The 23,396-nt window shown below is 38.0% G+C and overlaps 1 protein-coding gene across 2 annotated transcripts in view; it reads right to left on the bottom strand.

The window, feature by feature from the left end:
* The window catches only part of ELMO1 (engulfment and cell motility 1), a 316,630-nt gene that overhangs the window by 146,815 nt on the left and 146,419 nt on the right, over positions 1 to 23,396 (bottom strand). For both annotated transcript variants that reach the window (XM_051768541.1, XM_051768542.1), the window contains 2 exons: positions 20,553 to 20,657; positions 7,323 to 7,431 (listed from right to left, as the gene is read on the bottom strand). In XM_051768541.1, coding sequence (XP_051624501.1) covers positions 7,323 to 7,431; positions 20,553 to 20,657 — 214 coding nt within the window. The remainder of the gene's footprint in view (positions 1 to 7,322; positions 7,432 to 20,552; positions 20,658 to 23,396) is intronic.

Raw genomic sequence — 23,396 nt, 5'->3', positions numbered from 1 at the left:
CAAGAGATTTTGGCTGCTTTTAGCAAATCTATATTTATAAAATATTACCATAAAATGAAATTAGGAGGTCCAGAATGGATTCCAAGATTATTCTTTTCTTAATTTCAATCTGCTCAGTATTAAACTGTTCATGAACAATGACTAGCCTTTAAAATGTACAGAAATTGTTCTAGAAAAGCAACAAACATTTGGCTACGTCTCATCTCTCTAAAGCTCCTTCCCTCTGCAGCTTTGCAAGTGAGCTTTACAACCCTGAATTTTATTACAAGATTTTGTCTACTGCTTCCTTCTTCAAGCCACGATTAGAATCACAGAATCATTTAGGCTGGAAAAGACCTCTAAGCTCATCAAGGTTAATCATAAATCTAACACTGCTAAGTCCACCACTACACTGTTTCACAAAGGGCCACATTTACACATCTTTTAAATACCTCTGGGGACGGTGACTCAACCACTTCCTGGACAACCTGTTCCAATGTTTGGCATTGCAAGAGGGAAGTCTGTTGTATTTTTATCTTCTTGGGAAACCAAGAAGTTCTGTGGAATGCACCGAATGAACCCTCCAAGCTCAGAAGAGATGCAGAGTTTTCAAAATGGGAGATATTTTGAAGATTTTATTTTATCCATACTTTTTCCTATGGTAATAAACATATTTTAATCTATGTAAGCTGATTTGTATGGCAATAATCCAAATTATTTTAATAATTCTTGTTTACTGTCATATCTGCCCAGACTTTACATTATCCACTATAGCTTATTAAAAAATTTCAAAAATCCTAGAATGGTGTTCCAGTAATCACAGTAAAACAAATTACAGCTGTTATTCTACCATGCCATCAGATCTGCCAAAGCTACAGTTTCCATTAACCACAGGAAATCAACATCATGATTTTTTTCCTCCTCTCATCATTCTTCAGTTCTCTGTTCTGTTAGTTCCCTAGCTCAGTACCCTTACAGCTACTGCCTAGACTTCACCCCAGTTTGAACTTATTAGTTTTTTACTTCCAGGTTTTGATTCTTGCTGTCTGTTTCAATACCAGATGAAAGAGTTCTTCACACTTAATGAAGCCACCTCTTTGTTGTCTTTTGGATACATTACTCAGTTTCTAAAAAAAAAAAAAAAAAAATCCCTTACATCTACATCTTTTTCTTACCCTTAAGTGTTTTTAAGTTGCTCTCCCTGCATGATGCTCTTTATTATTAATAATAATGTTGAAAATTGAGTAAATGTAACTTTAAAGAAGCTAAAGAATCCTGCGCCAAATAAGATTAAGCACTTCCCACATACAAAACTAGCTATGATCCCTGCTCCAAAGAGATCAAAGAGCAGACATATGACTGCAGAGAGTAGGTAAAAACACTGAAGGATACTAGACAGCTGTCTAGCTAACTGACCCAGAAGCCAACACTCTACCAGCTTTGAAGCCAACAGTACTATGTGTAGAAAGTAACATTCCTAAATCTGTCTCACAGTGACTCAGAGGTAAAAATGAAACATCTTGCTCAAAAGGTGTCTGCAGCTCCGTTGCTCATATTCTCACAGATTGCAGTAGATATTTTGTAGAGAATTCACAGTTTACCATAAGCATGAAGAGATTGAGTCTTTTTAGAGCAGGAAGAGGTTAATTGCAAATAAATTAGTATCTCTCCAGAAAAAGAAAGTTTCATTTTGTCTCTCCTGAGGGATTGTGCCAGCAAATAGGAGAGGACTGTTTGATAAAATAAGATTCTGCTATCATACAAAAGAAAAGTACAATTTAGACTACTCAGCAAGTTGTTAGTTTTGCATCAAGAAGGGCAAGAATATTTAATATCCCTATTAGTCAGTAATGGCTATTTTGCTAGTAACGTTTCCAAAGGAAGCCCTAAAACTCAAGATAAATATGGGTTACTTTGGATATTCGTCCCATCCCCTTCGCTGTTACTGATTTTCAAATATTGATTATCGTCTAAGATTGGTCTAATTTTTGCCGTGAATGGCAGCTATCTCGTGTGGTGATGGTTTGGGCAAGAGGATAAAAAAAGTGGATATGTAAGAATGAATGCAGTAAAAAGCTAAGACAAAGGAGGTTAGAAGTCTTTTTAATTATTTTATTGTATCTATGACGAAACAGAAAATTGCTACCTTTCATAAAATACCTTTTTGGCCAGAAAAGTTTTTCAACTTCCTAACCAACATTCCCTGACTTGTAAAATGCTTCACTCTCCAGAAAATGAAATTACAAGAAGAAATGCCAGAACAGTAAAAATAATCTCTTATTTTATTTACTACTTCTGGTGCTTTATTCTATTTAAATTTAAGAGAAGGACAAGGAAGAAGAGCATAAAAAGGCAATTAGCTTTCAAGCAAGGGGAAAAATTTTAAAATATGACATTCAATTATAAAAATATTGAGTTTGCTGTAGCAAAAGGAAAATCAAACCACGCAAGCCCTCAGGTCTGGAATGCTGATCCTGCAGTGACCAATATGCTCCCAGGGAAAGGACAACAGAAACAACTTACACTGCACACTATGGATTGTGCAATACAGAGGAAAAATTGTGCAAACACGAAAAAGTGCTTCCTGACCCTTGCAGCAATCAGCTTACTCCTTGAAGCATGAGATTTGATTACTTTCATCTCAGCGGGCACAACCATGAATATCACTGTATACCTCCTAATGTCCAGCACATTCTACTTGATGAAGGGATAACAAGGTAAGAATTTCTAGATCACTTCAATTGCAACCTGGGCGATAACTGCAATGAGATATCTATAGCAAAAGCACGCACAAACAGCATTATAATACACTTGCATTTCGATCTCCTCTTTTGAGGAAAAATAATCCTGTAAATTAGCTTAAGTCTAACAAATCCCATGGCCATTAAATTTCCCATGACAGAGAAGCGAAAAACAAACAAACTAACAAAAAACCAGTGAAGATGTTCTTCTGATAAAAAAGCTTCAAGACAATCCATATATAAGTATCTGACATGTAGCATATACCCCTGTGGTCTGTCATAAAGCTTAAGCGTAGATTTGTGCAAAAGCCCCTGAACACCCCCATCAAAACAATCAAATATGAATATTGTCAGTTGAACATCTGTGTCCTGCTCAAAAACACACTGAAAAATACTTGCAGTCTGACATGCCTTAACTACAGAATAACTTAAGGCATGCAATGATATTGGTTTATAACATCTTTAGACTACTGCTCTATTGGGTAGCACTGTCTTTCCTCAGTGCACACAGTACTAATTTATTGTTCCCCTATCAGATACAAGCCTCAACACAGCATCAACACTAAACAATTTCAGTTGAACCTGTACAGAAAGAATGCAACAAATCTGGGAAGTTGTACCAATTCTGCATAAAGCAGGTAACATGGTCAAGTACTTTTCCCACCAGGGATAAGAGTTTTATGGGGTTTTGGGGGTAGAAAGTGTCATGTGCTGAGCAGAAGTACAGAGAACGGGTCAGTGTAGGCACAGATCAGAGAGCATTAGGGCTACTTATGCAAAACAGTGAGCTCAGATTCTTACTTATAACAAATACTAGATTTTAACGAACTCTTAATCTCCCATTAAATTTACTAACTCCAGTTCCAGAAGGTCAAAGGTACTTTGGAGCTTATTTTTAATTTTTACATTTATCTGCAATGTTACCGTCTCCCAGCAAAGCCGGCACTCTGTTAAGTAGGTATTCCTTCTCCCCTAAGCATACATGTTATTTACTAAAACTTGAATAAGAGGGAAAGTGGAGGTTACCTTAGCTTTCATAGATACTAAGGAGGACATATGGATGGCCTGACCTTTTCTCCTCTTTGTAAACTTGTCAGTGTACCAGGGACAAGGAGTGTCAAAATGCCTTACCCCAGAGGGCAAGGAGGATTGACCACTGATTAAGAGTGTTCCTGTTTGATGTCAGCTCCAAGACACACAGGACAAGAAGGAAAGTCCTTTTGTTAACAAAGGATGTTATTACTGCATAAAATCAGAATTTCCATAATGTTTGCTAAGGTGAGTGGCTGGGCAAGTACTCATTAAAGACATTCTGTTCAATGTCTTTTTAACAGCATCAGTAGCACAAGATTAAAAGATTTATAGTTAAATATCCCACTCTTTCCTGATTCAGAGAGTTTACTGAGGAGTCTTATGGACGTGTTTCATTCTAACTTCCATGTTACTAAAACACTACACCAACCTTCCTCTTAAGTTTTAGCTCCTCTACTCTGCAAGTCCACCTCTGTAAAGAAGTTACCATATGCTCAAATCACAGCTTGCATTTGAGCTTTCTTTACTTACAAGACCTAAACATACACTTAAATGTTTTGCTGAAGAAGAGATGAATTTCCAAGTCATGAACATTTTGGAACCAAAGTCAAAGAACTAAGTCCACTACCTGGATTTGGGGAAATACAAAAGTAGAAAAGCTGGCATGCCTTTAACACTGTCTTTAGAGTCCTTGCTGGGATGAATGTGTGTTTGAAAGGACCAAAAAGAAATGGTAAAATGCCTTCTTGTTGCCCAAGGGTATTTAATACAGTGTAGCAAGGGGAATATAATCAGCATTAAAGTGCTCTTCATAAATAATGGACAATCTAGCTGCTTTTATCTACTCTGCACTTTAAGAAAGTTTCTATTGCTGAATATTTCATGAGCAAAAGGTCATTTATTGTGGCTACAATTCAGAAACTGTTAGAAAAAATTTCTATGTTGCAACACAATAATAGTGAGTTTTGAGTATCTGAAGAAACATGGGCAGGCAAACTACATATTTTGAAACTACCACATACAAACGAACAGAAACATCTTTGCCCTGAACTGTAACTACTGATTTTTAAGATTCCCAATCCTATTCAGCAATACAGCACTTAATCTCAAGTGAAGAACAAACTGGAATGTACGCTTTCCTGAGATGTCAGTTCTAGTTTGCATTTCTTAACAAAATATACTGCTGATCACAGGTCATTAAAGATGTGCATCTGTGAAGCCATTTTCAAGAAATCTGCTCTCTGCACATTATTTAAAGGTTTGTTTCAGTACAGCCTTTTAAAATTACAATTAGAGTTCCACATAAACAAAACCATTAAGGAAACACACCCGCAAACAGGTGAATTGTCAAGATGAGTTAGAAGCAACCTTAGCTCTGTCCCCTGTGAATATAAGGCTATGAGGCAATCTTATTGCCACATCCAGAGACAGATGCTCTGTGGGTGTAGATCAGCACGACTTTAAAGAAGTCAGTCTGGCTACACCTGGTTTCTATCAACTGAAGCACCAGTGCACTTCTCCTTAACCTTCTACAACGTCACACGCCCATGAATGACCACCATGGGAGCCTGCTGCACACCAGCACACCGAGCATGCCAGTGACTTGCAGCCTCAATAACATCAAAACAAAGTGGCTTCAGAACATTAACAGCTAACATCTCTAAGCCAGGCCTTTCCTTGGGGAACTTTTCAGTTTTCTTTCTAATCCCACACTTCCAAACCATTGAGCTACTCTAAAACAAACAAACAAACCAACCCCCCCAAAAAAACCAAAAACCACACACACACACACACACACACACAAAACGCACAAAACCAAAAAAACAACCAAAAACCCAATCCAATTATTTTAGTCACAGTCCCCACTTTTAAAAAACAGATAAGGAAAAAGTTAAAACATGAAAGGAGCTATCAGCAGAAGTTAGAAGCAATCAGGACATACAGTACCATAAATGGCAAATCACCTACATACAGCCCTCTGCACACAGACAACAAACCTGTCTGTGGCAAAAGAGGTTTATTTATTGAGTGACTTCTTATGACACAGCAAGGAAGAGTCTGAGACACCACCTCTAGATCAATCATCTTTCTTAGCAACAAAGTACAGTGTAAGTCCCATGGAGTGATGGGACGTACATTAAAACACTATGCACAAAGCTGTACTTTGGATTTCAGATATTTTTCTGTGCATTTGTAAAAATAAAATTGATCTTTAGCACTTATTTCAAATAGGCTTACAGCTTTGTTGAGATGATATGTCCCTCCTACATTTACCAGCGGAAAAATTCAGACAGATCTGTCATGCGTGATTTGGCATTAGACACCTCAACTGCAGCAGTAAGGTTATTTTAAGGAGTCGTGTCTGCTACAGTCTGAACCTTACACAACACATTACTATAACCATACATCTAAAACAGTTGCTAAACTTTTTATTTATAGACATAGTGAATGTGATCCTTAATGACTCTGGTTTACTTAGGAGGGTATTCAGCGGTAAACATCATCTCATTTATCTGGATCTGTCAGATATGAACTGTCAATTTGGAAGCTGCAAGAAATGCACAGGTTTCACCCTGGCCCATTGCACAAAGGCAGTTTTTTCCTTTGGTCAATAAATTCTCTCAAAACACTGCATTTAAAAGCTTCGAATGTATCAACCAAATCATACTTTTAAAACAGAACTTTTGATGCCTGTTGCAGGCATCAAGAACCACTGATACCTACAGGATTTCTTGCTGCCTTTTACACTGCACTTCTCTCATTACATTTCATGGACTTGGGTGCAAAGGTAAAAGAAAAAGATTAGTGAAAAAAATTCGAAAGGAACATGTCTCTGAGGAAAGCAAGGACTCCCAGTTGTGCCCCCTGTTTGTGCAACAAGAAAATGAAGCTCAAGGTAGCGTTTGCCAAAACAGATTGCAGGCTGGATCCAAAACATTATTGATGGGTAGCTGAAGTTTATACCTATCAATAGAGTTTAAGACCAACACTCTAGACTAATGAAGATACAGACATGTTCTTCTGTTTGATAGTATCTAATAATTTGTCAAGGGACTGTAATTGAAGCCAAAGACAGCTTATTACTCTGTATTAAAATACAGTATTTCATATCACACTGTTAGAGTAAATGATACATCTATCATCTGGCATTTAGATAGAGCTTTAGATATCTAAGAGAAAATGGGATGTGTCAGTTTAGATGAGCAATCCCACAAAAAATGAGTATGATACTCATACATAACCAACCTATGGAATAGGTTATGGAATGGAACAACCATGAAGTCTCCTACATCAAATCAACAGATGGGAAAAGAACTGACTTGTCCAGAAATGATGCAATTGCCCTGTTTCATACAGGAGAGAGTCAAAGAACAAGTGTCCATTTCCCCTACTCCACCCTCGTCCTTGGTATGCCACAAAGTAGTAAGAGACAGAAAACAGACATAGTCATTGTGAATGCCAGCGTTCAACTAAGAAACACTTATCAGAAGAAAACTCTTGCATTGAAATAAACTTCAGGTATCACTCAACTCACTGCATGGTTCTTAGAGATCAAACAGGTCAACTTACGTAGCTCTCCTACTTTCAGTATTTCGCACAGCATCTTTGTCAGCTCAATGCTACTTCGGCCAAACGGGCACTCATGTTTGTCTTCTCGACTGCTGTTTTCCAGGACAATCTGAAGGTGGAATCAAACCAGAAAATAATCAGTTTGAAGAATCCATGAGTTGAAACACTATCCACCCCATCCAACATTTACAAGATACACCAGACTGAATTTAGGAAACTATATGTGGAGGCTCTGTTTTCATAGACCTTAGCCTTCCCTGCAGCTAAATAACCTATGTCATTTATGTTACAGCTTCACACTGAAAGAGAAGAGGTTTCAATCAGATATTAGGAAGAAATTCTTTACTGCGAGGGTAATAAGGCACTTGCACAGGTTGCCCAGAGAAGTTGTGGATGCCCCACCTCTGGCAGTCTTCAAGACCAGGTTGGATGGGGCATTGAGTAACCTGGTCTAGTGACAGGTGTCCTTGCCCAAGGCAGTAAGGTTGGAACTAGATGACCTTAAATGCCCCTTCCAAACCAAGCTATTCTATGATTCTATGTCTGAGGCAGTCAGCAACACATAAGCAGTGCTGGTCCATGACCAACTGGGAAGTTTTGCCATTGCTATGCACTGTTGATGTTCTGCACCACCCCTGGCTTGGAGAAACTGAAGTAGAAGCCAAAGAAAAAGAAATAGTTTCATTTCAAATTTGCTGGTTAAAAATTAGATACAATTATTTATAGACATGAACACACCTAGAAGGATCTATAAAACCAAAGTGGGACAGAATTTGCATAGCTGGATTCAGTCTCCAAAGAAGGCTCAAGTGTTAAAAATCAAACTGAAGCTCACAAAGGAAGAAAATGTCCTCATTCTTCTCTCTGCTATGGAAGAAACTTGTGCTCATGGGAACTAGCACTCTTACATCAAGCCCCTGAATGCTGTAAAAACTACTCAAGGAGAGCCTTTGCATTCTCTGTTGAGTGACGCTGTAAAATAAATGGGAGAAAATAACTCCTTGCACATTTTTATACCCATTAGTTTCTGCTGTATCCAGTACAGTTGACCTAAAGTTTTCTCTGGCACTACAACTAAACAAGAGATTTCACTGTAGATAAAAACAAGTTATAAAAATCATATAGATTTCACTGAAGCAGTGAGCCTGAAAAAAGAGAATATAGAGGCAGGAAAAAACCAAAATGGTCAAAACAGATTTGCAGTAAGAATTGTCTTTGCAGAACAAACTCTCCCACTTCATAAAAAGAAAGAAATGTATCCTAAACAGCTGCTGCATAGCCTGGGGATGAGAATAGAAGAAGAAAATGAATTTCAAAGGTAAGAGATTTTGCCAAGTAACAGAGTACCTCAGAGGCTCTCTAAATTTCCTTCACAAATGGGTGTTTAGACACTGCTATCTGCTTTGCATTCCTCCTGTCTCCTTAGCTTCCATCTTCACAATTTTTGTTTGTTTGACGTTTTTTGTTGGTTGTGGCTTTGTTTGTAGTTTTCATTGTTTTAAATCTTTCAATATTTACAGCAAAGAAAGCTTTGCAAAAGCTTCAAGGCTGGAACTTCAACCAAAACCAGGAGGAGAGATAAAGGGGAGGACCAATGCAATGCCAGATGCCACTAAAACCTTTCCCTCCCTCCCCGGATATTAGTTTTGACTGTTTCATGTTCTCCTATGTGCAGAAGCCTTCCCTGTGAAGCAGTTAAAAGTGGGAAAAGAACAAAAACCCAAAGGTAAGTAGGAAAGTTATGTGCTTCACACAGCATACCAAAGCCTCTTCACCAAGCTTCTATTTCAATCCTACTGTACAAAGGGCAGCCTCTAGCTGATACTCTGCTCCCAGCCCATCTCCCAGGGATGTAAAAGAATGGTTGCTCTCTGTATTGCGACAAAGCATGATCATTTGGTTTCGTTTTCCAGTGCTGGTGCTATTTTTTTAAATTGCTTACACTTCCTACAAAAGATTAAAAAGTTATTAGAGATATGATATATACTTGACCACTACAAATTTTTACTGGCCCTTTTTCAACAGGACAGCATCAGAATCATGTTTAAAAGTCTGCCAAGAGGACTTTTCCTCCTAAAAGTTTTGGTTTAAATTACATGTAATTGTTCCATGTCATCGCTGGGTAACAGCTGTACCAAATCAAAGAAAAACCCCTGCTATTTTTGTTTTACATTGCTGCAGCCACTGTTCAAGGAACATGTGAATATGACTTTGTATTCTGGATGAGTCATCCTGCTTCAGTCTCTTTCATGGAGGATAGTGCTGCATTTTTACACCCAAAAGCAGGAACAGTGATAGAATAGCACAAGCACAATGTAAAGCTGTGTGTCTCAACACCTCCCTGAGATCTCTTGTTCTTTTTATTACCTTGTTTTATCTCCCGCATAATAAAACATAAAATCTGCATATTGGAGCAGGGTGTTGCTTCAACACGGATTTAGATACAGCAGAGAAACACTGGTAATAAAATCAATGGAGAGGCAAATTGAAAGGGCAAGGGGGAGGGAAAGGGAAGCACTTGGATCAGTATTCCTGCTCGCTTCTGGCAAATGCACTTTGTTGAGTTTCACATTAACCCAACATATTAACATTTCATGAGCACATAAATATTTAATGGTGACACCATCTATGCATATAATGTAAGGCAGAATTACAGCAATCAATAAGAATGCCAGAGAAATAGTTAAGGCACTGTGTATTGCTATACAGCAAATTAAATGGCAATTTGAGTAATCAATATGTAAAGCAGTCTTGAAATGATCCTCAGACATACACTCTGCAAGCAGCAATTTTTTTAGCATTTGCTGTACAAAATAAGGCAGCGCTGCCATGTTACATTTCTTCAAGAAAGGAAAAACGCCCTTTACTGCATCTAAATATCTGTAGGCAAATTTGACAGATATGGATCTTCTGTATGAAATAGCAACAGTAAAAAGGGAAAGAAAAAAAAGAGGTTCTTATAAATATCCAAAGAGAAATAATTCCTAGTCTTGGCAACAGATTTACAACATTCATTATTATATTTGTAATACTCTTTTCGTGACTTCACGACTCATATCCTGTTCCAAAGTAAAATGCTATAAATACAGCTGATAAGGGCATGATTTTAATGTTATTTCCTTTATCACTTTGGTTGCAGAGGAGAAATAAGCAGTGAATGGACATGTTTACTTCATAAACTGGTGAAAACAATCTCAGGGAAAGAAATTTAACACACAGCTCAAGACTGAGAATACTTTTCTATGCCTATAAAGCACACTCCTGGCTTGATTCACATTTCTATCACAGAAGTTATTTTACCATGGAAAGGAAGGTAGTGAGGAAGTCACAAGCCCACACAACCTTCATTCAAACGGAGGTCTATCATTAATGCTCACGAAGTGCTGCACCCTATTATCTTCCTCCTCCTCCCCACCACAAATCCACAATGAGTTGCAGATCCACCAGACATTTCAGAATGAGCAGGTACCGTGGATAAATTTTGCTTGGGAAAAACAAACATTTGAAGGCAGAGACCGTGGACAATGCAGGAGAAGTTCTGACGCCACAGAATTAAAGAATCATTTAGGTTGGAAAAGACCTTTAAGATTATCAAGTCTAACCATTTACCCAGCACTGCTGAGTCTACCACCGAACCATGTCCCTAAGTGCCTCATCTACATGCCCTTTAAATACCATCAGGGATGGTGACTCAACCGCTTCCCAGGGCAGCCTGTTTCAATCTCCCAATTCCAATCTCCCCTGGCACAACATGAGAGTATTTTCCCTTGACCAGTTGTTTGTTACCCGGGAGATGAGGCTGACTCCCATCTCACCATGACCTCCTTTCAGGAGTTGTAGAGAGCAATAAGGTCTCCCCTGAGCCTCTATTTCTCCAGGCTAAACAACTCCTGCTCCCTCAGCTGTTCCTCATCAGGTTCATGCTCTAGACCCTTCACCATCTTCATTGCCCTTCTCTGGACCCAGAGAACTTCAATAAAAACAGAACAAAAAGAAAAGAAAATTACTGAGAGAGTGCAGCCAGGAAAAGTTTGAGTCAAACCACGACACAATGTTATACATTTTCTTGACATTTCTATATGTGAAACTCTGTAGCCTGTTAAGGCATGGGAATTTGACAGTATCTGTAGTAGAATACAGATCTGTGCAGTTTTTATTAAGTTACCAACATATGACTACATATATGTATGAAACTTAATCCAGCTGGCAGCCAGTCACAAGTCATGTTCCCCAGGGCTCAGTATTGTGGCTGGTCCTGTTTGACATCTTTATCAATGATTTGGATGAGAGGATCAAGTGCCCCCTCAATAAATTCACAGACAACAGCACGTTGGGCGGGAGTGTTGATCTGCTGGAGGGTAGGAAGGCTCTACAGCAGGATCTTGACAGATTGGATCGATGAGATGGGGACAACTGTACGAGGTTCAACAAGATATCTACCAAAGGCACGGTCATAAAATAAATTAAAATAATTATTTTAAATGTGATTTAATTTAAATAAACAAATAAAACTTAAAATAAAAAAATAAATATATTAAATATAAATATGTGAAATAAGTAAATAAATAGATTTTAAATTATTTTAAAATTTAAAATAAAATAAATTTAAGTATCACACCAAGATCACAGAGGAACAATGCAAATTCTCCAGGAGTAAAAACACCCCAAAGAAGACACCAACCCCCAAATGAAAAGATTTTCTAACTTTATGGCAGAGTTCCTTTATGATTTTCCATTAAATTATTCATTGAGTGTATCACTACCTCAGAAGCACAAAATAGACCCTCAGGGAGGCAGTGGACTAAACTAAGGATTTTCCACACTTGACTACCATGAGCTTAAAAATCTGCATCAGCTTCAGTAATGAAGCTTATATCTGCATCTAAGAGTTAATGACTGTCAAAAGGCAAACTTTTCAAGACAGGTATATTCAAAAGCTTCCTCATCAAAATCCAGGAGGCTAAAACCACCGGACAGAAATATTTCTCCTTGACTGGGAAGAAATATCGACTTAGCCAGTCTCTTAATCCTTCACATTAAAGATGAAGTTGGCTCAAAATATACTGCCCACAGCAACTCAGAAGTAATTCTCAGATTCCTGAACCAAAATCAGAGCTTGGCAATGGAATAGAGATTCATTATGATTAGGAAGTAAATACAAAACTGAAAGGCAATATTCACTGTAGTTGCATCAATACTTCTAATAATTCCCCAAGTAGACAATTCAATGAGTGTTGCTGCACTATTAAAAGGAAGCATTTCCAGAGACCAATTTTGTAGTACTATCTAAAATGATCCTGTTTTAATAGAAAACAAGTTTTCTAGCAGTCTGCTGTAGATTAATATCAAGAGGTTCAGAGAACTAGTTAGTAAAGATCATAAAAAACTCAGACCCAAAATTAAAGGTCAAGCAGCATTTTAATACCCAGAAATTGCAGAGATGATCTTCCTTTTCTTGACACTGCTTTTCCTTTTCCTAAGCCTCCTTATCATATATGGTAGGTTTCACCATTCCCTTTTCATTTAGATGCTTTAAGTAACTCTAAGAAGCAAGTCCTTAGGATATGCCTCCTGAGAAGGCTAAGAGACTCTACTGCAGTCAGATTCAGTTTCCATTCATCCTTGTCAGCAATTTTGTTTTCTTCCTAAGGCAGCTTGTCATTTGCTTCAGCTTCAGCATCAGTCTTCTTCCAACATCCATTCTGCATTGTCCTTACTGACCCTGTATTTTCCATTTCCCATGCTTCCTCTCTCCCTTATCTCAGTCTTCCTTCACATTCCAGAGCCATTATAGAAATTTCTCATGGCAAAACAAAATAAAGCTTCAGCTATTTCTGCCTTCCTCTGGAAGGCACTAGAATTGCAATTTAAACCAAGATTTGAATGAAGATCCGAGACCTACTACAGATACTGAAAAAGAAGAAAGGGGGCACTGACATGAGAAACACAGATGCTAAGTCATGCCTTGCCTGAGGGTCATCTAGTTACAGGACCATGTTAAGGATCAGATACTGTCTGATACGTGCTTGGACGTGCGCAACTACAAATAAGCACCTGGGGGCTAATCAGCTCATCACATGAGGAAGTGCCTTTTAACCTGCTGCTCCCAAGGAGAACTGCTATCAGACAGCACGGAGTCCACTATGCCAAAGCAGCCAGGAGACAGTGAAACTGTCATACAGGGCAGGAGGGACAAGAAAAGCATCTGATTATGTCATTATATAAGAACATAACAGGTAAGAAGGTGAATTCAAAGTATCATGGTAACATTATAGCCAGTGTTTGACTCTGCAGCCATAAAACACTTCTAACAGAGACAGCTTAAAATTTCCACAAGTTGGTTCTCTTCTGGAAAATTATGATGTGGTTTTAAAATAAATCTAGCGCCAAACTATCACAAGCTAAATTTGGACAGTTCCACAGATGTCCATCTAGCAATACATTTTGTTTCTCATACAAACACCTCAGCATGAAGCATGACTGTTTTGGTTTTTTTTTATTTTCCATCAAAAATAAATATGCAGTGGTTTGTCTTGGAATAATATGTATCTTCCTCCTTTCCTTGCCACTCCACACAGAATCAACCAAATAATTGTAAAGCATAGTGGTAAGACCCAAGATGAGAAGGCCCAGTTTCCATGTTATCTTCAGAAGCAGCACCAGGATGTGCTCTTCACTTTCCACAGGCACAGGTATGTGACAGTGATTTGGTGTTGATCTGGTCCAGCTTGAAAACTAATGGCCAGGTATTCCTTCTCCCTCCTAATGTCCCACACAAATGTAAGAGAGCAATGCTTTTCCTGCAATTCTCTCCTTGCTCACCTGTGACAGAGGGGGAAGGCAGGAAACTGCAGTATTTGCAGAATATAGCAAATACATATCCTTTGGACCAGGACCTCATTTAGACAACAGTTTCCATATACATGGGAAAGTTTAGGTGTGCCATGAATCGCAAGAAGTGATCTGAACATATCCAGGTCTGTAAGATTATCATACATATCCTACTGCACATACTACACAGGGCTGTGCAGAGAGTGCCGTGACTCCCTCACAGTTCTCTTTCTCACTCAGTACTAACTTAAGTCTGCGTTTATGCTGCAACCAGCCCCTCCAGGATTTTGCCTCTTTACTAGGGAGCCTCTCAATTCTGCCATCAGTGATGGAGGCCCTCAGGGTCGTCATGTAAAGTACAGAAATTACGTGATGTTTGGAAAGAAAAAAAAGGCAGGCAGAAAAACACTTAGATAATCTGAGTGGAAGGCAAGAACAGAGAATGGAAAGCCTGGCAGAGAAAAGAGGAGACAAGAACACTAATAGGCTGGGAACCACTGGGCTTAGGCAATTAGGTCTCATGTGGAAAACTGCATTCCTTCATGAGACTCACCAGAAAGACTCTTGTGACAAGCTCACATTTCTCTCTACCTTCTGCAGAACAGAAACAAATTACACCCCTTTTCCTATAATTTTGGGAGGGGGGTGAGGCATGGCAGAAATCAAGCTCAAATTTATTTCAGCAAATACTGAAATTATATGTTGGACTCCTTCCTCATATCCGATCAGGCTAGAATGAGTAGGCATGAGCAGACTTTGTGAATTGGTGGAAGGATGTGTAGGCAGCCTCCTATACAACAACTGCATGGGTTAGAAAGTATACGGCAGACAGTCTGACTGTGACTCAACCCGTTTAAGTTCTGAAAGGTCTCTGCAGGATGCCAGCAATTTTCCTGCCTGCATCACCGGCACTCACAAACAGCACCTGCTCCTCCACTGCGACTTCTGAAAGCTTCAAAAGCAAAAGAATTCCCTCCTCAACCTCCCCAAAAGTAGCAACTCAATTAGCTGCAGGGGGAAGAATTGTGCCTGCATTGCAGCTGCGTGAATAACCAATTTACCAGCTCAGCAAATGTAGGGGAAAGGGGATTTTTTACTATTGACCATAAACCAGCTTCTAATTTTCAGGTAATCAAAGTAATTCTTACTCTCAAGGTAACCAGAGTCCAAATGTTGTTTTGATTTTACTAACTTTTAAAATTTGTTTGAAATACAAGAACAGAAAACTTACAGGCATACCGCTTACACATCACTCACAAAAATGTAGTAGAATTGGATCCATTATAAAACATACCAAGAGGTTAGTAAGTCAAACTTTTCAGCACAGATTTCAACCCTGGTTTCCCACTCTGGTGAAAATATTTTATACCAAAAATTTTACATGTAATATCTAACAAATATTTGAATTAAACAGATAAAATCAGTGGGAAAAGGGATAAACGTTCTCTTCGATAGATGAGACATGAATTTCAGGCTACAGTAAAATTAAATTTTTTTCTGAGGAACACATTTAATTTTTTCCTACACAGATGAAGAGCCTACTAATCTAATGGCAAAGAAATTGGGCATAAACTTGGGCAGCCGGCTGGGCAGAATCCAAAATAGGTGGTTAGCCAATGCTCAGACCCAGAGCTGCTAACTTTATTTGCATTTTCTGCCTGAAGCATCAATCCCTTGTGCTTAAAGAAAATGACAAGACACCGTATGTGTCTTCTGAAGGTAGAATCTCACCCAAAAGAAGTAGTGAGTCCTGCTAGAATATAGCTGGTCAGAAACATGGAAGAAAAATATAGACAAGTCACCAACTTGTCAGTCATCAAAAGCAAATTCATTAGAATGAGAAATGTGGATCCCAACAGAGACAACATCATAAAGGACTTCTTTGTGACTCATCTGACTTACTGTGAAATTCAATAATCTCCAAGCAAAATCCTACACTCCCTCTCAGATATACCAGAAGTTATCACTATAGTTAGATGCCTGTGAGGAAAATGTAAAATAAGGGAATATTTCAAGGGCACTACATTAGAGACTAAGGTGTAGTTGCTGTAAAAGCAGTTTACCCAATGGCATCTGCTCTTTCTGCCTGGAAACACTGTTAAGTTAGTAAAGATGAATGGCAGTACACTCCCAACTGGAGTGGTAGCTTTGCTTTTCCTGCCTGCTATCCTGAATGCCTGAATGAACACTAACTGAAGATACAGTAGTCAACTTATCAAAATTGCAAAGCTACTGTTTCTAGAGAGGCAATCCCAGGCACGAATGTGGCACATTTAAACACAGGACAACAACTACCAATTTTTACTTTTTGGGTTACAAATAAAAGAAGTGTTCAGTTTGGTTCCTTTAGCTTACACTTCACCCCAAATTAAATATGCATCATTATTTTACATCAATATTAGCAATCACTGAAGTGCATGTGTTCAAAAAATAAAGGGAAATGAATACACACCAACAAGCATATATGCATACAAAATATTTTGGTTTCATATATTTATACCTCTCTCCTCTTTCTATCTTGAAAACAAAATAGATCTGAACAATCTTGCACCACAAATTCTTGAGCAAATCAAAGACAAAGCAGCAATAAATGAAAATAGTAATAGCAATGGTGGCATAACAGTATTTCCATGGAAAGGTTTTTCCTCAGACACTCTTTACACTCAGAAGAGTTCCAAAAGCACACTGCTATGAGTAACCAGTAACAAAAATTTCAAGATATCTGTACTGAATAAAGTCTGTCTTAAAGTTAACTTATAATTTTATTTTTAAAATTAGTAAAACATAAAGCTGAAGTAGTTTTGGAAGCAAATTGAAACTGGAGGGACACATGACTTCTCTGCTACAAAGGAACAAAAAAAATTATCTGTCACAAAGCTTTATTCCCATCATTTTCTTCACTGTTAATTTTAATTATACACACTGACTGCCCTATAATTATGGAGCTTGGGAAGCTGCCAATTATTTCCTGTGGAAAATTTTAAAATTTCTTTCAGAAATTCAATATTACTTCCATCAGTGCATTCCAAATACTATGTCATGACCTTCTAAAAGTCAAGCCTCTGATGATAGTGACTGATTATTAAAGTGGAATGTGAAAAAAGCCAATGCATATCAGTCACTGATAGCACCAGACAATTAATTAAAAAAGAGAAAGAAAAGATAACTCAACAGGAAACTAATTCAATAAAAAGGTTTTTTAAAAATTCAAATGATAGCTACGCAGTCAAAGAAAACATGTTTGTTTTTTTCCTGTTTGCTAAACAACTTTTCTGCTGGAGGTTCCAGTCATATTGAATAGCAAACAAAATCCTGAGATTCAACATCCGTTAACTCAAAGTCTACACAAACACTCTGTTTATCTCAAGGAAGACAGCATGTAAAGAAAACATATTACTGCAATCTCAGGAATAAGTATGCAACAGGAAAAAGGTGAATGAGAGTAGTGGATTGTGGGTAAGTAGGTAAAAAAGAATAAAACGGGAGAAAAAATTGTGATTATTTTTGTTTCCTCCTTCACTATGTAACACGCATATTTTCACCCTGAAATGCCTTTTGCTTTCAAGATTCAGAGTTACCCATCTGCTCCACTGCCTTCACACCCATATTCTTCAACAAATTGCAATTATATTTACTCTTCTTACTTTAGTTTAGTAAAGTACATTACTCTTCTACTGGTCTTTGAAACCCCTTTGCCAGTCCCCAAATGTGTACTTCAGTTTCAGACATTCTTCGCACCTAACTAATCCATTTATTACACAAATTACTCCTAAGCAGAGTCATTTACAGGAGGCAGAAAAAGGAATGAAAAGGGAAGAGATTACTTATTGACTGTATTCTCTTCTAACTTCTGTTTTTCATTAATACAAGAAGATAACATAACTAGGGTCACGCAGTTGGGGCATCGTAAGAAAGTGGCAGGTCAGACTGCAGGGAATTGTGCTGCCCATTAAAATGGGCAATACACTCAATATGACTTCCTGATAGTGTCTCCACTTAATACATCACATTCTGTCAGGGAAAACTTTATATATTCCAAGTTCATTTCAAAACAACTCTGGGTTTCAGACTCAATTTCTAATTACTGCATAGAAGAGATATTATCTCATTTGGGGGCTTAGGAATTAACCTATGCCACAGGAGTCAACTGTATTGTAAAGAGCCAAGTTGAAACTAATCTGTCCTCCTAGGAACCAAAATATTTCCTAGTATCAACAATGAAAAAAAGAGAAGAGCTTGTGTCAAACAAGTTTCTCAGTATGCAAGTAGTACTTATAGTTAACAATTTCTTGAGGAAATTTTAGCTTGATCACAGGAGAAATTTGTTAGGACACAGGAACAGAAATACATCTAAAAAAATAAGTAAAGTCAACAGGCTGTAGAAGTAGAGCAAACATGTTGTGGGAGCTTTGGGAGTCAAAGGCCATGAAGGAAAGGTAATGTTAGAAGTAAAATAAGGAACTCAAAGAAGAAACAGGCATGTCAGGGCCCACAGGAAATGACTGTACACCAGCTAGTAAGTCAGGAAGATGAAAAGATAGAAAGTAGGTGTCTTTTGCAATCAAAGACTATCAATGCTGGAGGATTTGCACAACATGGCTCATCTCACAGGTGTTCATATCGCACCAGCAATGCAAGTATAAACACTAAGTAGAACTCCTCAGGAGTGGTGGATAGGCTAACACACTCCCAAAGCGAGTTTATAGTTTCTAAAGCAGCTTTAGGCAAGCAATTGAACCCTAGAATACCTCTGTAAGGCAGTTCTAGTGTATGTGTACTCTTTCTTAGATGGGAAATACATGAGGCACTCAGGCGATCTCGTAACAGGAACCATGCAAGAATAAAAACAGGCATCTCAAAACAACAAAAGGTCTCAGTAATTCAGCAGCTAAAGTACTGCATTACAGAAACAGAGCTGAGCCAGCAACAAACTTCTTTCTAAGGAGTGGTTAATTACATGCTTCACTGAATCCAGTTTTTAAGACAGCATTTACAACATGAAAATGAAAAATAAGAAAAAACTGGGAGTTGACAGAAAAACTCTATTTCAATAGAATTTCTGTCCTCTCTAAATTTTTTCATGCTCTTTAAAACATGACTGTCTCATTTGGAAGAACTGGCTACCTCTACTAAGTATATTCTCTAAACTTAGAAAAAAGAAGCCTATGAAGTAGCGCAGTCCAGATCTTACCAAATTTTATTGAGAAACAGTAACCAATTCTTTTTTAGAAACAAAAACACTATTCGACATAGTTTATCTAGAAAACATACTCTGTTTTCTGGAATAGAGTATGTGAAATAGCCACTCAGGGGCTTACAGGGATTGATAAATACTGTTGTATTGCATACTAAGACAGTGTCTTTTTTAAGAGTTATTGCTAGATTCAGACTGAGGAGAAAGATCTATGTAAAGAGCAGATCCTACAATCTTACGGTCTACTATTATGTCCATGGATATTGGCAGGCCCTTTACAAACCTATTAGAACTTTGACACCAATCTGATTTGAACAAAAAGCAGATGATAATGCATATTAAAAGCTGATTTTTAACTTCTAGCGGAAATGATCGGAAATGTCTCCTTGTTATACACAAATGTCTTTAGGCAGGTCTGCATGTGCACTTTTTCTTGGGGAGTTAAACCATCCCTATGATCTCCAGTCACTGACATTCTGGACTATCCTCTACTCCCATCTGTGCTTGCCAGGTTTATGCTTGGCAAATACTTGACTTCAATAAAATTCAGGAAAGGTTGTTCTCTTCAGAGGCAGGTATTATTCAGCTGTATGCCTCTTCTAGTAAGGATGCAACATAACTTGCTCTAACTACCTTTGAAATAACAAATGTAGGAAGTGGAGTGGGCAGGGGCCAGGAATGGGTTACGCAAGTGACTCATGATACTTTGTAGGTATTTTACTCTAAGCATGACCTCACCTACAGCAGTAGTTTTAGTGGAAACATCTTAACTCTGAGGACATTGCCAACTCATTTATCTGTCAAGGAATTCACTCATCAAAGCTTTCTTTCCACAAAAAACCCCGACAGTTTTTGGTAGACTTCGAGCAGGTCAGAGAATACTACACAATTACTAATTTCTAAGCTTATCACCATCCATTATGCATCTGACAAAGGCACAAGTTCATTTCCCTTCTCTTTGCAGGCCTAAGCAAAAAGTAGTATTTGCAAAAAGTAGTATCTATAACATTTGACTCAGCAACGACAGATGTACAGCTTTCTCCCAAAGCTTTTACAGACTTATGTCATGTTTTAGTGTCATGTGGTTCACCTTCCTGTTGTTAATAATATCAGGATTTTGAACCTCCTCTACAAAGTCAACTGTAAACAGTACATCCTCACTGTGAACAGGCAACCACAAAAATCTCAACAATAAGAAACCTTACCCGTATGTAAGCATCCTGGTGATGTTTAGCAAAGTACAGCATGTTGTCAAGGGCCAGCATTCCTGGAGGGGTCTGTGTGAAATCCATTGCTGGGTTTACATGATTCTGTAAAAAGATGGCAAGATCACTCAGTTAGGATCTTTACATAAGCTGTCAGCTCCCTGGTGATGAGCACCATGTTAGCATGCTCTGTCAAAAAAGTCCAGCAACAGAAAGCTCTTAACAAAGAAATGGTCCATGCCCTGAAAGAACTTTAAAGCCTATGAGGTTGTCATGTTAGTAATTCACTCCCATAGCTATGGAATGGAATTTCCCAAAGGTTGAATGCTTCAGAAGTGCAGATCTCCAAGTCTTTCATGGCAGATAGACTCCTTGGTGGTACTACAGCTTAAAAGTACATGAAAATGCAGATATTTGAGCAAACAGACACCTATTTATATAACTGCTATGGAACTATTTCAAATAAACATCAAAATGGAGAAAAAACCTACCAGACTAAATAGCTATATTAAGTCTACTGGATTTTGTGGACTCCTGAAGACAAAGGGTCCCAGAGAAAACTTTATGAAATTAAATAGATTCACCTTGTGGAATTCAGGTACCTTTTTTTGTTACGTTCTGAATCTATAAATTTCAACTATAGAATTAATGAATGAACATACCAAATACAACCAGAACTCGTTAGCTTCCACATGCACCTACATATTTCAAATATTTCAAATGTTCAGTTTCACATACTATATGAAAAAAATACATTTGCTCAAAATATTCATTAACCCAGATGATCTTTTGATTGGATGGAATTAAATGTATATTTGAACAAGTTTTATGCAGTTCATGGTTCAGATATGAACATTTGCCTGGCTTCAGCACAGAAGCTGCTCGGAAATACAAAGAAGATTATGTCTCCATCAAAAAATGCCTCTCTTCTGCAATGCTCTTTTATCAATATCACCTATGCAATGTCTCCTGCTCCACTCATCATTCTGATACAAAAAGATTTTCCTAGTTGCTTTGCAATGGTATTTCTATTCTGCAAGACCCAGCTGACAGAGACTTTAAAAGTGCATTTACTACCAGAAAACTGGTAGAGATCAGCACAGATTTCTGTCATTAGTCTGTTTCTGCAGTGTGCTCAGGGTCTGATCCACCCACCTCACTGACAAAAGCATGGGTTTTACTACTTTTTCTTCTGTTGAGTCTGTCAGGCCATAAAGAGGTAGAAATGTGAGATTTCACTTTCTTGCCTATTTTATCTTTAGATATATCATAGGTTGGTTTTAGCTAGTCAATAATTCATCACCACATAAAAGATTAAAAATAGTAGAAAGCAAAAATTATACATTAAGATGCCTGCTGCAACTTTAAAAGTAGACAAAGAAGATGCATGCTGAAGATGGCATGCACAACCTATCGCATGTACATTTCCAGCTTAGGAGAACCAGTGTACTAGCAAAACAATCATAGGTTCATTATTTGCAGTAGGGAATCAAGAGGACGTCTAGAATCTTAGATTTTATATGGAAATATCTATGCAGTAGGTATTGCAGAAGGGCGGTAGTAGTCTAGAGCAGGAAGACAATGGCTTACTGAGTTGTATTTTCCCAAAACTCCTTTTTCTCCAAGCTGGGTTTTTGTTTGTTTGTTGTTTTTTCCACTTTTATCTGAATGACGGACAAAAGTACTTCATGGCTATTTCCCCAACTCAAACTTTCATCTTCCATGTTGATGCATTTATCAGTCAGAACACTTAAAATCAGTACAAAACTGCTTCAAAAACATCACAAGCCCAACAAACTTCAGCTTCTGGGAGGAGAAAACTTTTCTTTCTACAATTTTCAAACATTCCAAAAAGTGCATTTAAAGAGAGGTTGAGTTTGGCAAACACACAAATGTCCACCTGTATATCCATGCGTCCATCCCCCAACCCACCAAGAATATCTAAGCCAGTCCTTTTATGCATTTGAAACTACCTTCATTTTGGCCATAAAGTACATGTTCTGGGGAACACCACTTGATACTTAGCTGTGTCATGAGGCACATTTCCTTGGGAAAGCTGTTGGGAACCACATGAAGCACCAGTCAACAGAGAATCCTACAGCACCAGTTTTACAATGTCTTTTGTAAGCAGAACTTCAGCATAGGGCCGAACACACACTCTTGGTTCCCATGTTATAGCACAGGTAGGGTGCACTTGGATAAATACCTGGCAAGCAGAGAGAGTACCCATCTACCTTACTCCAGCAATTAAAATACTAGTACTCATTTCACTGGTATTTACAATGTTTAAATAAAAGCAGGATACTTTTTTAATGCTTTTTTATAAAAAGGCTGACCTACTGTTGCTTGAAGAGTGCTTTCCTTCCACATCTCATATTTCCCATTCTACATCTCAAATTCTATAGAAACTAAATACAGTGAGAGCATGAGAAATCTCATCACGTTTAGTATGGATAACTTATTTTGTCTCTTATGATTACTACTAGTTCTATATGCAACCAGAAAAGTGATCTCTCCGTCACTTCTTACTTTTTCTCCACGTCAAACCTATAAACCCATCTATTTTTAGCTGTTTGTTTTAAAAGTTTCTGGATCCCAGGATAACTAGGGCTTGATCTTCAGCTCTGTTAAGTCAAATAACTGGAGCTGATAATAGCTGAGGATCCACAAGACAGTTCTGGTATGTGAGAGACAATACATTATCTTCAATTATTCTTCAAATTCAAAAGAAATGTCAGACACCTTGTTCCCTTTCTCCTTTCTCCCTCCCCCTAAAATCATCTTTTTCTTAACATGATGAATGTTTGTGGTTGCAATATTAATTATTGAGAGTGGGTATGGAAT

This window comes from Manacus candei, unplaced genomic scaffold, assembly GCF_025592945.1.
Source record: "Manacus candei isolate 608988 ecotype Guabito, Panama unplaced genomic scaffold, ASM2559294v1 h1tg000095l, whole genome shotgun sequence".
Classification (NCBI taxonomy): domain Eukaryota; kingdom Metazoa; phylum Chordata; class Aves; order Passeriformes; family Pipridae; genus Manacus; species Manacus candei.
This window is presented reverse-complemented; position numbering and strand designations above follow the sequence as displayed.